The 14,265-nt window shown below is 36.5% G+C and overlaps 1 protein-coding gene and 1 non-coding gene across 5 annotated transcripts in view; both read left to right on the top strand.

Moving 5' to 3' along the window:
• Window positions 1-14,265, top strand: part of RNF13 (ring finger protein 13) — a 166,934-nt gene that overhangs the window by 47,548 nt on the left and 105,121 nt on the right. For all 4 annotated transcript variants that reach the window (XM_089911020.1, XM_089911021.1, XM_089911019.1 and 1 more), the window contains one exon: window positions 11,532-11,661. In XM_089911020.1, coding sequence (XP_089767146.1) covers window positions 11,548-11,661 — 114 coding nt within the window. In that variant the 5' untranslated portion in view covers window positions 11,532-11,547. The remainder of the gene's footprint in view (window positions 1-11,531; window positions 11,662-14,265) is intronic.
• LOC115802701 (U6 spliceosomal RNA) lies at window positions 12,471-12,577 on the top strand. The gene has a single exon (XR_004023227.1). It is a non-coding gene; the product is annotated as a U6 spliceosomal RNA (small nuclear RNA).

Raw genomic sequence — 14,265 nt, 5'->3', positions numbered from 1 at the left:
TAGTTGTTTTTCTGCGGTTTTATCTTTTTCCTTCATCTGGTACATAGCCCTCTGCCTTTTCATCTTGTCTGTCTTTCTGTGAATGTGGTTTTTGTTCCACAGGCTGCAGGATTGTAGTTCTTCTTGCTTCTGCTGTCTGCCCTCTGGTGGATGAGGCTATCTAAGAGCCTTGTGCAAGCTTCCTGATGGGAGGGACTGGTGGTGGGTAGAGCTGACTGTTGCTCTGGTGGGCAGAGCTCAGTAAAACTTTAATCCGCTTGACTGCTGATGGTGGGGCTGGGTTCCCTCCCTGTTGGTTGTTTGGCCTGAGGCAACCCAACACTGGGGCCTACCTGGGCTCTTTGGTGGGGCTAATGGTGGACTCTGGGAGGGCTCCCGCCAAGGAGTACTTCCCAGAACTTCTGCTGCCAGCGTCCTTGTCCCCAGGGTGAGCCACAGCCACCGCCCGCCTCTGCAGGAAACCCTCCAACACTAGCAGGTAGGTGTGGTTCAGTCTTCCCCGGGGTCACTGCTGCTTCTGCTGGGTCCTTATGCCCACACTACTTTGTGTGTGCCCTTCAAGAGTGGAGTCTCTGTTTTCCCCAGTCCTGTCAAAGTCCTACAATCAAATCCCACTGGGCTTCAAAGTCTGATTCTCTAGGAAATCCTCCTCCCATTGCTGAACCCCCAGGTTGGGAAGCTGGACGTGGGGCTCAGAACCTTCACTCCAGTGGGTGCACTTCTGTGTTGTAAGTGTTCTGCAGTCTGTGAGTTACCCATCCAGCAGTTATGGGATTTGATTTTACTGTGATTGCACCCCTCCTACCATCTCATTGTGGCTTCTCCTTTGTCTTTACATGTGGGTTATCTTTTTTGGTGAGTTCCAGTGTCTTCCTGTCGATGATTGTCCAGCAGCTTGGTGTGATTCTGGTGTTCTCACAAGAGGGAGTGAGAGCATGTCCTTTTACTCCGCCATCTTGGTTCCTAGTCTCCTCATTGAGGTTTTGGGTTGCACTTCTGTAATAGTGATGTTGATTATGTTTTCAGTGCCTTTTGTCCATCTGTGTGTCTTCTTTGGAAAATTGACGTTTCTGGTCCTGTGCTCATTTTTACATTGGGTTGTTTGGTTTTTTGCTATTGAGTTTTATGAATTCTTTATATGTTTTGTATATTAACCCCTTATCAGACGTATGATTTGCAAATATCTTTTCCCATTCAGTAGGTTGTCTTTTCATTTTATAGGTGATTTCCTTTGCTGTGCAGAAGCTTTTTAGTTTGATGTAGTCCCATTTGTTTTTGTTTGTTTCCTTTGCCTGAGGAGACATACTCAGAAACGTATTGCTAAGGGTGATATTAAAGAGTGCACTGCCTATGGTTTCTTCTATTGAGTTTTATGGTTTTAGGTCTTACATTAAGTCCTTAATCTATTTTTAGTTGATTTTTGTGTATGGTATGAGATAGTGCTCTAGTTCCATTTTTTTCCATACGACTGTCTGGTTTTCCCAACATTTATTGAAGAGACTATCCTTTCTCCATTGTGGTTTTCTGCCCCTCTGTCATAAATTAATTGTCCATGTAGGTATGGATTTGTTCTTGGGCTCTCAGCTGTGTTCCATTAATCTATGTCTGTTTTTCTTTCAATACTATGCTGTTTGGTTACTATAGCTTTGTATTATAATTTGAAGTTAGGGAGTGTGATGTCTCCAGCTTTGTTCTGGTTTTTTTTTTTTTTTTCTTTTTTTGTGGTATGCTGGCCTCTCACTGTTGTGGCCTCTCCTGTTGTGGAGCACAGGCTCCAGACGCCCAGGCTCAGCAGCCGTGGCTCACGGGCCTAGCCGCTCCACGGCATGTGGGATCTTCCCGGACTGGGGCACAAACCCGTGTCCCCTGCATCGGCAGGCGGGCTTTCAACCACTGCGCCACCAGGGAAGCTCCAGCTTTGTTCTTTTACTTAGGATTGCTTTGGCTATTTGCGGTCTTTTGTGGTTCCATATAATTTTAGGGTTTTTTGTTCTATTTCTGTGAAAAATGTCCTTGGGATTTCGATAGAGATTGCATTGAATCTGTAGGCTGCTTTAGATGATATGAACCTTTTAACAATTAATTCTTTCAGTCCATGAGCATGGAATATATATTCGTTTCTTTGTGTCTACAGTTTCACTTAACAGTGTCTTTCAGTGTACAGGCCTTTCACTTTCTTGATTAAATTTATTCCTGGGTATTTTATTCTTTTTGTTGTGATTGTAAATTGGATTGTGCTCTTAATTTCTCTTTCTGCTAATTTGTTTTTAGTGTATACAGATGCAGTAGATTTTTGCATATTAGTTTTGTGCTCTGCAACTTTACTGTATTAGTTCATTATTTCTAACAGTTTTTTGTTGGAGTCTTTAGGGTTTTTTTTTTAAGATTCTCTTTTTTTTGATGTGGACCATTGTTTAAGTCTTTATTGAATTTGTTACAATATGGCTTCTGTTTTATGATTTGATTTTTTTGGCTGCGAGGCATGTGGGATCTTAGCTCCCTGACCAGGATTGAACCTGCACCCCCTGCATTGGAAGGTGAAGTCTTAACCACTGGACTGCCAGGGGAGTCCCCTAGGGTTTTTTATATATAAAAGCATGTCATCTGCACATAGTGACAGTTTTACTTCTTCCAATTTGGATTCCCTTTATTTCTTTTTCTTGCCTAATTGCTATGGCTAGGACTTCCAGTGATATGTTGAATAAGAGTGGCAAGAGTGGGCATCCTTGTCTTATTCCTCAATTTAGAGGGATAGCTTTCAGTTTTTCACTTTTGAGTGTGATGTTAGTTGTGGGTTTGTTGTATATGGCCTTTATTATGTTGAGGTACATTGCTTCTATACCCACTTTATTGAGAGTTTTTACATAAATGAGCGTTGAATCTTGTCAAATGCTTTTTCTGCATCTGTTGCAATGATCAAATAATTTTTATCTTTCATTTGTTAATGTCATGTATCACATTGATTTGTGAATGTTGAACTATCCTTGCATCCCTGAAATAAATTCTACTTGATTATGATTATCCTTGAAAGTGTTGTTTTATTCGGTTTGCTAGTATTTTGTTGAGGATTTTGCATCTATGTTCATCAGAGATACTGGCCTATAATTTTTTTTGCGTGTGTGTTGTCCTTGTCTGGTTTGGGGATCAGGGTACACACTAAACATTGGGAATAGTTTGTGTGAGTCTCAGAGGTTGGAAAGAATTGATGTTTTGGAGAAACCTGTTTGCTAACCTTTTAAAATTAAAATTTTGCTTATTTTGTTTCATTTGTTGGAAAAATCAAATTGTCGTGGAATCTGAAAAACATTGGTTGACAGTAAAAGTAAAACATCTTAGATGAGGCTTGCTTTTAGTTTAGATGGCTTCTTGTTAGAGAAATTAGCTGGGCAACCTTCAGTTTCCTTGCAAAGAACTATTGGGTATTTTATTTTTGCTTAAAAAGTTAAGCCCTGTTGTCGTTTTTTTCACTTTTTTTCATGACAGTCTCTCAACCGTTTCATTAAAAGCATTAAAAACTATGCTTTATGGAAACTTAACTGTAGTATATATTAGTAGTTCTCAGTTGAACTCTTGGAAGTCATGATGCTTTTTAAGGAATACTATGAAGTTATTGATATATTCACTTGTATGAATTGAGAACACTGTTTTGGAGAAAATTTTATAGTACCATATATATATAATAAACATACATGACCATGAGCACATTTGTAAAAAAAAAACCATCTATTTAATGCAATGTGATTTGGCTATTATAAATTTTACACTAAAATAGTTAACTAGCTATTCAGGTATTTTTTTCTGTTAGTGCTTTCTATAGTACATATCTTTTTGATGCGTTTTGTAGTATAAGATACATTTATGGAGAAAAATAAATTGAAATTACTACCTATTAAATCTTTTTTCAAATTAGGAAAAGATTACCATTATTTTATCAGTGGGGCATTTTGGTCAAGTTTTTGAAATCCCAGTGATACACAAGAGTAGCTTGAGATATGAGCTTATTCAGAGGCTTTCTTATGGCGATGGTTAGCTGTTTTATGAATGTTATTTGGTACTGAACTAGTTGATGTCAGAATGTGAGTCATCTTCAGAATTAAAGATTATTTGGAAAGCAAATTCCTGAAAGTAATGTTGGTCTTAAACACTTACTAAATGCATCCCCATCTGTAAAATGAAGTTTAGAATATAGTTTTGTGTAGATGAGTTGCATGGTATTGTCACAAACTTAAATGTGAGGTTAGGATTACTCTGCTGCTTGGGGAAGTTTTTAAATTTTGCAACTACCAGAACAGCATTAGATGAGTAACTGGCATCTGTGCTCTTAAGCCATATGGATAACCACATATACCAGCCCCAGTTCAAAGGTTCTCAAATTCACAAGGCCAGTAGAAAATTAACAAAATCAAGAGTTGGTTCCTCAAAATTAAAAACTTGGGTATCAAAGGACACTATGCAGAGTGAAAAGACAACCCATGGAATTGGTGAAAATATATTTCAGTCATATATATCATAAGGGAAATATATGCAGAATATATAAAGAACTTTCAAAACTCAACAACAACCACCACCCGATTAAAAATGGGCAAAGGACAAGACATGGAAGCAACCTAAGTGTCATCGACAGATGAATGGATAATGAAGATGTGGTGTGTATATATATGTGTGTATACACACACACACACACACACACACACACACACCCAATGGAATATTACTCAGCCAGAAAAAGAATGAAATAATGCCATTTGCAGCAACATGGATGGACCTAGAGATTATCTTACTAAGTGAAGTAAGTCAGAGAAAGACAAATATCATATGATATCACTTATATGTGGAATCTAAAAAACAAAATGATACAAATGAACTTATTTACAAAACAGAAATAGACTCAAAGACATAGAAGACGAACTTATGGTTACCAAAAGGGAAAGGTAGAGGGGGAGGGATAACTTAGGAGTTTGGGATTAACATACACACACTACTATATATAACATAGATAAACAACAAGTTCCTACGGTATAGGGCTATACAGCAAACTATATTCACTATCTTGTAATAACCTATAATGTAAAATAATCTGAAAAAGAATACACACACACACACACACACACATATCCGAATCACTTTGCTGTACTAGAAACTAACACAACAGTGTAAATCAGGTATACTTCAATTTAAAAAATGGGCAATGGATTTGAATAATTATTTCTCCAATGAAGATATACAGAAGGCCAATAAGCATATGAAAAGAGGTCAACATCACTAATCATTAGAGAAGTGCAAATCAAAGCCACAATGAGATACCACTTTATATCCATTACTGTGGCTGTTATCAAGCAGAAAATAAGTGCTGTCGAGGATATGAAGAAATTGGAACCCTTATGTATTGCTGGTGGGAATGTAAAATGGTGCAGCTGTTGTGGAAAATGGTATGTGATTCCTCAAATAAATTGAATATACAATTGCCATATAATCCAGCAATTTCACTTCTGGATATACACCCAAAAGAAGCAGGGACTCAGATATTTGTACACCCATGTTCAAAGCAGCATTGTTCACAGTAGCCAAAAGGTGGCATCAACCAAAGCATCCATTGATAGATAAATGGATAAACAAAATGTAAATACATACAATGGAATATTATTCAGCCTGAAAAGAGAAGGAAATTCTGACATATTCTACAATGTGGATGAATCTTTTTTTTTTTTTTTTGCGGTACGCGGGCCTCTCCTGTTGCGGAGCACAGGCTCCGGACGCGTAGGCTCAGCGGCCATGGCTCACGGGCCTAGCCGCTCCGCGGCATGTGAGATCTTCTCAGACCGGGGCACAAACCCATGTCCCCTGCATCGGCAGGCGGACTCTCAACCACTGCTCCACCAGGGAAGCCCGTGGACGAATCTTAAAGACATGCTAAGTAAAATAAGCCAGACATAAATAGACATAAAGTGATTCCACTTATATCAGTTACCTGATATAGAGTAGTAAAATTCATAGAGATAGAAAGTAGAATAGTGGTTGCTTGGAGTCTAGGGGGAGGGGGAATGGGAAATCAGTATTTAATGAGTACAGAGTTTCACTTTGGGAAGAGGAAAAAGTTCTGGAGATGGATGGTGGTGATGGTTGCACAACAATTTGAATGTAGTTAATGTCACTAACCTAAACTTTACACTTAAAAATGTTTAAAATGGTAAATTTTATGTTGTGTGTATTATACCATATTAAAAAAAATGAGGCTGAAGGCCTTCTATAAAAAGGTCACTGAAGAGTTAAAACAGTTATTTATTCACTGAATTAATAAAACTTATTATACAAATTACCAAACATATAGAAAAGTAGAGAAATAGTATAATGAACCTCAATATAATTTTCTCCTAGATTTAACGTTGATTAGTGTTTTGGTTTATTTATTTTTTTTGGCTGGAGAATTTTAAAGTAAATTACAGATATCATGACATTTCATTCGTAAGCATTTCAGTAGGCAGCTCTAAAAATAGGGACTTTCTCATATGACCACAATACTGTCATCATACCTAGAAAATCAACAATTATTTTAAAAAATTTATCTAATATCTGGACTACATTCACATTGTCCCTCTTGTTCCTAAATTGTATTTTTATTGTTGGTTTGCTTGAACCTGTGTTTGGCATTTGGATGTAATGTTTTTTATCTCTTTTAATGTACAACAGTCTCATGCTGTTCTCCCATTCTGTCCCCCTAACACTGTTTTGTTTATTCCATTTAATTTTATAGGAATTGGTGCAATGCCCTCAAGTAACACATCCATTTTATTTTTCTTATTTAATTCTATTCCATGTATTTCTTGTAAACTTGAAGTTAGAGCTAAAGGCTTGTTAGAACTGGGTTAAAATAATTTTGGCAAGAATACATCTTAGGTGATATAGACTGACGAAAAGTGGAATGAGAATCTGCTAGTTGGAAAACCCTTTAGACAGAGTCAAGTAGCTAATTTCAGATAAAATGTTTGTTTATAATTAGTAGTAGAATTTTGTCAAATAGAAGGCAAAATTAGGTATGATCAGAGATGGTGGGAATAGATACATCTCTAGAAACCTGTTTGGTGTCTCTCAAGGATTTTTACAGTTAACCTACACAGAGTCTTTACAGTTTTCACCAATTAGAAAGTCATTTTTACAATAAATAATGTTGCCTAGTGATACAGTTGACAGTCTATATTTATCCCAACCCAGTAGTTTAAGTGCTGGGAGAAAGTAACAAAGGATTTAAGCTTGTTTAACTTTTCCTTCCAGAAAACTTCTTGGAGAAGGGAAGATTTAACAACAAAAAAAACCCTATTGTGCTTTTTTTGGAGACTGCATTAACAACCATGGACCTTTTTCAAGAAACTGCATGTATCTATACATACATAAAATTTTGCATGCAATTTTATAAGATTCATAGTTCTTCCTTTGTAGGTAGAGTATATTTTAGTTTCTGGATAATACACGAATAAAGATTTAGTGCTGGCAACAGCAGGGTGCATTCTTGAAACAGTGAGCTGATCAGAGCAAGAGCAAGGGCACCTGTTCGATTACTGGAAACTTACATTGTTTAGTTTGGACAGACTCTTTTTTTTTTTTTTTAACAATTTTTCTTTTTGGCCACACTGCGCGGCATGTGGGATCTTAGTTCCCCAACCAGTGATCAAACCCGGGCCCTCAGCAGTGAAAGCACGGAGTCCTGACCGCTGACCGCGAGGGAATTCCCTGGACAGACTCTTAAAATGTGAAAATTGTAGACCTTTTTGCCTCTTCTCCAACATTTACTTCTGTTGACTAACTGCCTTCCTTCCCCCACATTCATTTTAAAGTTCTTTTTTTCCTAGGCTTTTGTGAAATCAATCTCTTTCTCTCTTTCTTTTCTCTGCTTTCTGTTTCTACCTAAATTTAGACATTCAGAGTTTTCTTTAGCCCTCTTCTCTTTTTAATTTTTACTTTTACATTAAGATCACTTTAGTTATCACCTGTTTGTTGATGATTCCTAAATCTCTCTTATGCCTTGGGTAGAGCTCCTGACTTCTATTTATCACTGTTTACATGTCCACTAGAATGTTTCATAAACATTAAGTGAAAAAATTCCCAAATTGCTCTCACTTCCACTAACTGTGGTTCTCCTTCTGTATTTTCTCTCTCATCTACTGGCATCACCACCCAAACTCTTTTCCTCCTGTGTTTCACTGTTGTGTTAAGTCCTTATATGTATTTTTGTATTTATTCACCACAGTTGTCTTTTAAATCCTAGATAATCTCCTTTTACAGAGGAAGCAATTTAATAATTTTGCCTCAGAATCACACTGTTAGCATGTGGCAGTGCTGAGATATAAACTTAGGTCTGTCTAATACTAGATCTCATATTCCTTACCACAGTTATACTACTACCACTCACTTCTGTGACTTTAATCTAAAAAAATTAAGGATGTACCTGTAAGGTTTAACTATAAGAATATTTACTGCAGAGTTTATAAGAAGAAGCAAATTCAATCTCTAACAATATGGATTCCATTAAATCCGTTATAGAACATTTATATGAAGTATCATGTGGTCGTTATACATCCTGTTTTACACCAGTAGTTTTCATTTTGTATATCAAAGTCATATATGGGAACCCAGTATATGAGATAGATTTTTAAAAAAAGTAGTGTTTGAAAGGGGTGGAAGCTCTAGCGGGTCTCATGGACTGCTGTCTGTAAGGGTTCTTGAGGGGATGTTAGGGTACAGGGTTTGAAAGTTTTAATTTTTTCAAATATAGTAATGAATTAGGAAAATATTCATAATACAGTAAGTGAAGAGAATAGTTAACAAAACATCGATAGTGTATCCCAGTTTTGCTAAGTATATATTTGAATTTACACATAACTAAAAGAATGGGAGGTTATACATCAAAATATGGACACTGGTTATTCTTTTATTTGGTGATTATGAGTGATTTTAATTTTTCACACATGTTCTACAATGAACAAGAATTAGTTTTGTAAATAGAGACTTTAAAAAGTCCTGAATGTGTTATTTTAAAAAAGACAATAAAAAGTATAACCAAAACCCACTGCGTGCACACACACACACACACACACACACACACACACACACAGCAAAAGAAGTAAATACTCCAGTGGCTGCTGTGCCATGAACATTGGTTTGAAGCCCTTGAGTACCTGTGTAAGCATAGATCCATTACTCTACCTTTTGGACATCAACCTTGGATATTGATGCTATTTTCATTTGGGTGTTAGCATGTAGACTTCAGAGACAGATTGCCTGGGTTTGAATACTGGCTCTGCTATTATTCATTATTTGATCTTGGACAAGTTCCCTAATAGGGCCTAAGTTTTCCCCAACTATGAAATGATACCTTATAGGGTGTTATTAGGATTAGATGACTTAAATTCAATAACATGCTTAGAGCAATGTCCGGTTAGTAAGTGGTCAGTTAGAGTTGTTGTGCTTATTATCATTCCTATCCTTAAGAGTTATTTCACCTCTAAACTCTCAGTTCATCTCCCTCCCCTAAAGTTAGCTGGGAATTCCAAAACTTTACAAGGGAAGTCATAGTTCTTATTCAGGTTAAGTTTCCCAAACAGGTCAGTGGTCAATATACTGTATATTTATTTTTTCTAGCAAAATTTAGTAGCAACTATACCTTATTTTATAAGGATTTATATGTTTTTATGGTATGATTTCTGCCTAGAAATTGTATAATGTGGTTATGATGGGGGTACCCAAGACCACCCCCAAGTTCAGTGATTCACTAGAAGGACTTACAGGACTCAGCATATGATTGTACTCATGACTGTGATATATTACAGTGAAAGGATACAAAGCAGAGTTGGCAAAGGGAAAAGGTACATGGGGTAAAATCCAGAGAAAACCAGGTGTGAGCTTTTAAGAGTCTCTCTCAGTGGAGTCTCAGGGGATAAGCTTAACTTCTCAGCAGTGAGTTATGATGACACATGTGAAATGTCTACCAGGGGAGCTCATTAGAGATTCAGTGCCCAGGGTTTATATTGGGGGCTATTCAGGTAGGCACCCTCCACCTAGCATATACCAAAACTTCAGACTCCCAGAAAGAAAGTAGGTATTCAACATAAACCACATTGTTTGCAGAATTTAGGCACAATGAGCTGTTCTTATCAGAGAATGATGGGAACCCTCCTGAAATCTTAAGTCCTCAGATGCCAGCGAAGGGCCAACCTTGTAAGCAGGCCTTTCTAAGGACAGCAGTCTCAGACCTGCTGTGTTAACTCTTTTCTCAACAGAGCTATATTATAAAATGTATTTTACTTAAGAAACTAATACCAACAAATCTATGCATTTTAAAAACAGCTTTATTGAGATATGATACACCGTAAAATTTACCCATTTAAAGTAAAAAGTGCAGTGATTTTTAGTTTATTTGTAGAGTTGTGCAATCATCGGCGCAATCTAATTTTAGAACATTTTCATCATCCCGAAAAGAAACCCCATTTCCGTGAGTGGTCATTCCCATTTCTATTTGTCCCCCCTCTCTGCCTGATTCTTACTCCCATCCCCCGGCAACCACTAATTTACTTTCTGTCTCTGGGATAAATCTATATGTTTAACATATTTTCACCTTTATTTCATCTCTGTTATTAATGGCTTTGTAAGATGGTAGTTCAAAAATTATTCAAGGTATCTCTCTTTCAGTGTGTGTCAAAGAGTCATTGTGAGTCTCTCTGGTAGTCTCTAAGTCCAGAGCTTTACCAACAGCAATCATCATCAAAATTGCTATTACATGAATTTGTGGTATTTAATGAAATAATTCATTATAAAGGCTCTTGTCTTTGTAAACTCCATTCTCACCATTTAAGAAGTATGTTATACAATTGGTTGAGGCTTACCAATGAGAATTTTGTTACTTACTTGGTTAACATTGAGTTCTTTCATGGTACCTTTTTGCTGTAAGATAGATAGGGATTCATGTAGAGAATTGGGTGAGGTTGGGAGAGGTAGCTGCACTATTGCCATTGGGATGTAGAGAGGCAGAAAGGTATGTATATATTGCTAGGAGGAAAAGGGCAAAAAGTATTACTTTATAATAAATGGCCATTTAAAAAAAGTATGCTAATGTGGGTACAATATTCAAGAATAAACAAAAAGTAAATTTACAGATTATAAAATTCTTTGTAAAAAATTTTAAATCAAAGGTGCTTGTGCATTTTTAATCATTATTTTGATTGAAATCTTGCTTGTCCCATAATTGAGTTGGTAGACAAGCGGTACTATAAACTGAGAACTGTGGGAGGATCTTTATTTTGTGGCTAAAACATAGAACTTAGTCACCTTGAGTTATGTAGGTATTGACTAACACTGGGTGTTTACCTAAATGTCCAAATCTGTGTAAACAATTGTGCTTTTGAAATACAAGTTTCATTTTAATCTTAATCCATGTTTGTAATTAAGAGATATTTTTAGACATCAGGAACTAATATATCAAATAACTTATTTTCAAGGACAATGCACCAGAACTTATTGTTATTCATCTACTTGTCTTCCAGGTGATTTTACAGCGAGATGCTGCTCTCCATCGGGATGCTCATGCTGTCGGCCACACAAGTCTATACCATCTTGACTGTCCAGCTCTTTGCATTCCTAAACCTACTGCCTGTAGAAGCGGACATTTTAGCAGTAAGTAAATTTAAACAGTAAAATTTATTCATGCCTAAAAACATCTCTTAAAGGAAAAGTTTTTAAAAAGACCTAAATAATGGAGTGTTATACAATAACAAAATAATGGAATCTTACAAAGTGTTTAGAAACATACAGGTGCACGTGCATAGCTATTACTTGAAAGTGGGGGACCTTGCTCATTATTTTATTGCTTGATGTTTAATAAGATCTCATGTACAATAAGTACGTGATAAATGTTGCTCTTGAGAGTGTGTGCTGTCTTGAGAGCTGATGAGCACATATATTTAAATGCCGTGTGTTTTATGTAGAATCTTACTGTTTTTCTTGGTAATTGGTGTATCTGTAATGACTTTGATAGTGATATTTTAAAAAATTGTACAAGATGTCCATAGAAAATTTCAACCTCAAGTTAACATTAATGAGTCAGAAGAGAAGCATAATGGTCTTATCTCTTTTCTTTTCCATTCTTAAGAGTTTTATTAATACTTTTCCTTGGTTTAGATTACATCATGGACAATGAAGGCATTAACAAATCTCTTGATCCTGTCAGTTTATTTTGCATGACGTACAATCTCAGAAAATTTTATATGAATAACATTTAATCTGTACAAAATTATCTTTTCATTTGATAATTCTCATGAATTCCTTATATAGTGATGAGCTAGTTCAGGAGTATAAAGTATATCAAAGTAACCTAAAATATTTCTGGCATCTCTCTTTTTATAAGATAAATGTATAAATCATTGTGATTTTCCAGGGGCTCTTTGAGAAATCCCAAAGATAATTTTAACTTTGAAAGACATCTAATGCTCATTTTGGCAGCATATAAACTAAAATTGGAATGATATAGAGAAGATTAGCATGGCCACTGCACAAGTATGACATGGAAATTTGTAAAGTGTTCCATATTTTTCAGCAAATGGTGCCAGGAAAGTTGAATATTCACATGCAAAAGAATGAAGTTGAGCTCTTACCTTACACCATATACAAAAGATTAACTTAAAGTGAATCAAAGACCTAAACATAAGAGCTGAGCTAATACTAAAAAACACTTAGGAGAAAACATATGGGAAAAACTTCATGAGTTTGGATTTAGCAATGATTTCTTGGCTATAACACCAAAAACACAGGTATAAAAAGAAAAAAAATAGATAAATTGGACTACATCAAAATTTAAAACATTTGTGCATTCAAAGAACGTATCAAGAGAGTGAAGAGGAAACCCATGGAATGGGAGAAAATATTTGCAAATCATGTATCTAATTAGGGGGTAACATCTAGAATATATAAAGAACTCCTACTGTTTAACAACAAAAAAAATAAACAACTAGATTTAAACATGGACAAAAAAATTGAATAGTCAGTTCTCCAAAGAAGATGTACAAATGGCCAGTAAGCACAAGAAAAAATGTTTAAATCACTAATTATTAGAGAAATGCAAATCAAAACCACAATGAGATATCATATCATAACCATTAGGATGGCTGTTATCAAAACCCAGAAAATAAGTATTGACAAACATGTGGAGAAACTGGAACCCTTGGTATTGTTGGTGTGAATATAAAATGGTGCAGCCACTATGGAAATTGGTGTAATGGTTCCTCACAGACCCGTAGATTTGCTCTTCTTATTGGACAGGCTTCCATTTGGATGAATTCTGCTGAGGGTCACCAAAAACCTGATGAGTTTTTCCTTCCATCTTGACTTTTTAATCTTGAGAGCTTGGCTTGCATCTAGACTGTTCACTCTGGTTTTCTGCCATCAATCCACTCTGAACCTGGAGTTTTCTTTATACAGTCGACCCTTGAACAGCACAGGTTTGAACTGCGTGGTTCCACTTACATGCAAATTTTTTCCAGTGAATATATTGGAATTTTTTTTTTTTTAGATTTGTGACAGTTTGAAAAAACTTTCAGACCAATTGTGTAGCCTTTCAGCCAAGTTCACAAATTATCTCTTTCATTTCACCATTTCCTCAGACATTTCCTCCATATGGTCAGTTCTGGAACCTGGGAAGTCCGAGATCCAGGTGCCAGCAGATTCAGTTCTCGGTGAAGGCCCTCTTCCTGGCTTACAGATGGCCACCTTGCTGCTGTGTCCTCACGTGGTGACAGAAGCAGGAAGCTCTAATCTATATTCCTCTTCTTATAAGGACACAAATACCATCATGGTGACTCCACCCTCATAACCTCACCTAAACCTAATTACCTCCCAAAGACCTCACTTCCTAGGACTATCACGTTTCCTTAGGGCTTCAATATATGAATTTTGGGGGGACACAAGCATTCAGTCCTTAACAGTAGGTACTTAAGCCAAGTCCTCTGAACTTGGGGAAAGGATGGGAGAGTTGGGGCTTGGGTATTCCTCTGTAAGTCTCCCATGATGTATGTCTGAAGCAAGGTCCTGGAGCAACACCGCATCTTGTGAGGCAGATGCAGGCAGCATAATGGCCTTACGTTTGATGGTGGGTAGCAGAGTTTTTAGAGAAGAAGGTTGCTCCTCAAAACCTTTGTAGTCCTTTCTGGGCTACTGTCTTACTGTCCTCTACACTAGAAAGTGTATATATTTCCTATTTCTCATTTATGTGAAGCTAGAAAAGAA

The sequence above is a fragment of the Delphinapterus leucas genome, chromosome 4, assembly GCF_059928025.1.
Source record: "Delphinapterus leucas isolate spDelLeu-1000000601 "Yukka" chromosome 4, BTC_Dleu_Yukka2, whole genome shotgun sequence".
Lineage (NCBI taxonomy): Eukaryota > Metazoa > Chordata > Mammalia > Artiodactyla > Monodontidae > Delphinapterus > Delphinapterus leucas.
This window is presented reverse-complemented; position numbering and strand designations above follow the sequence as displayed.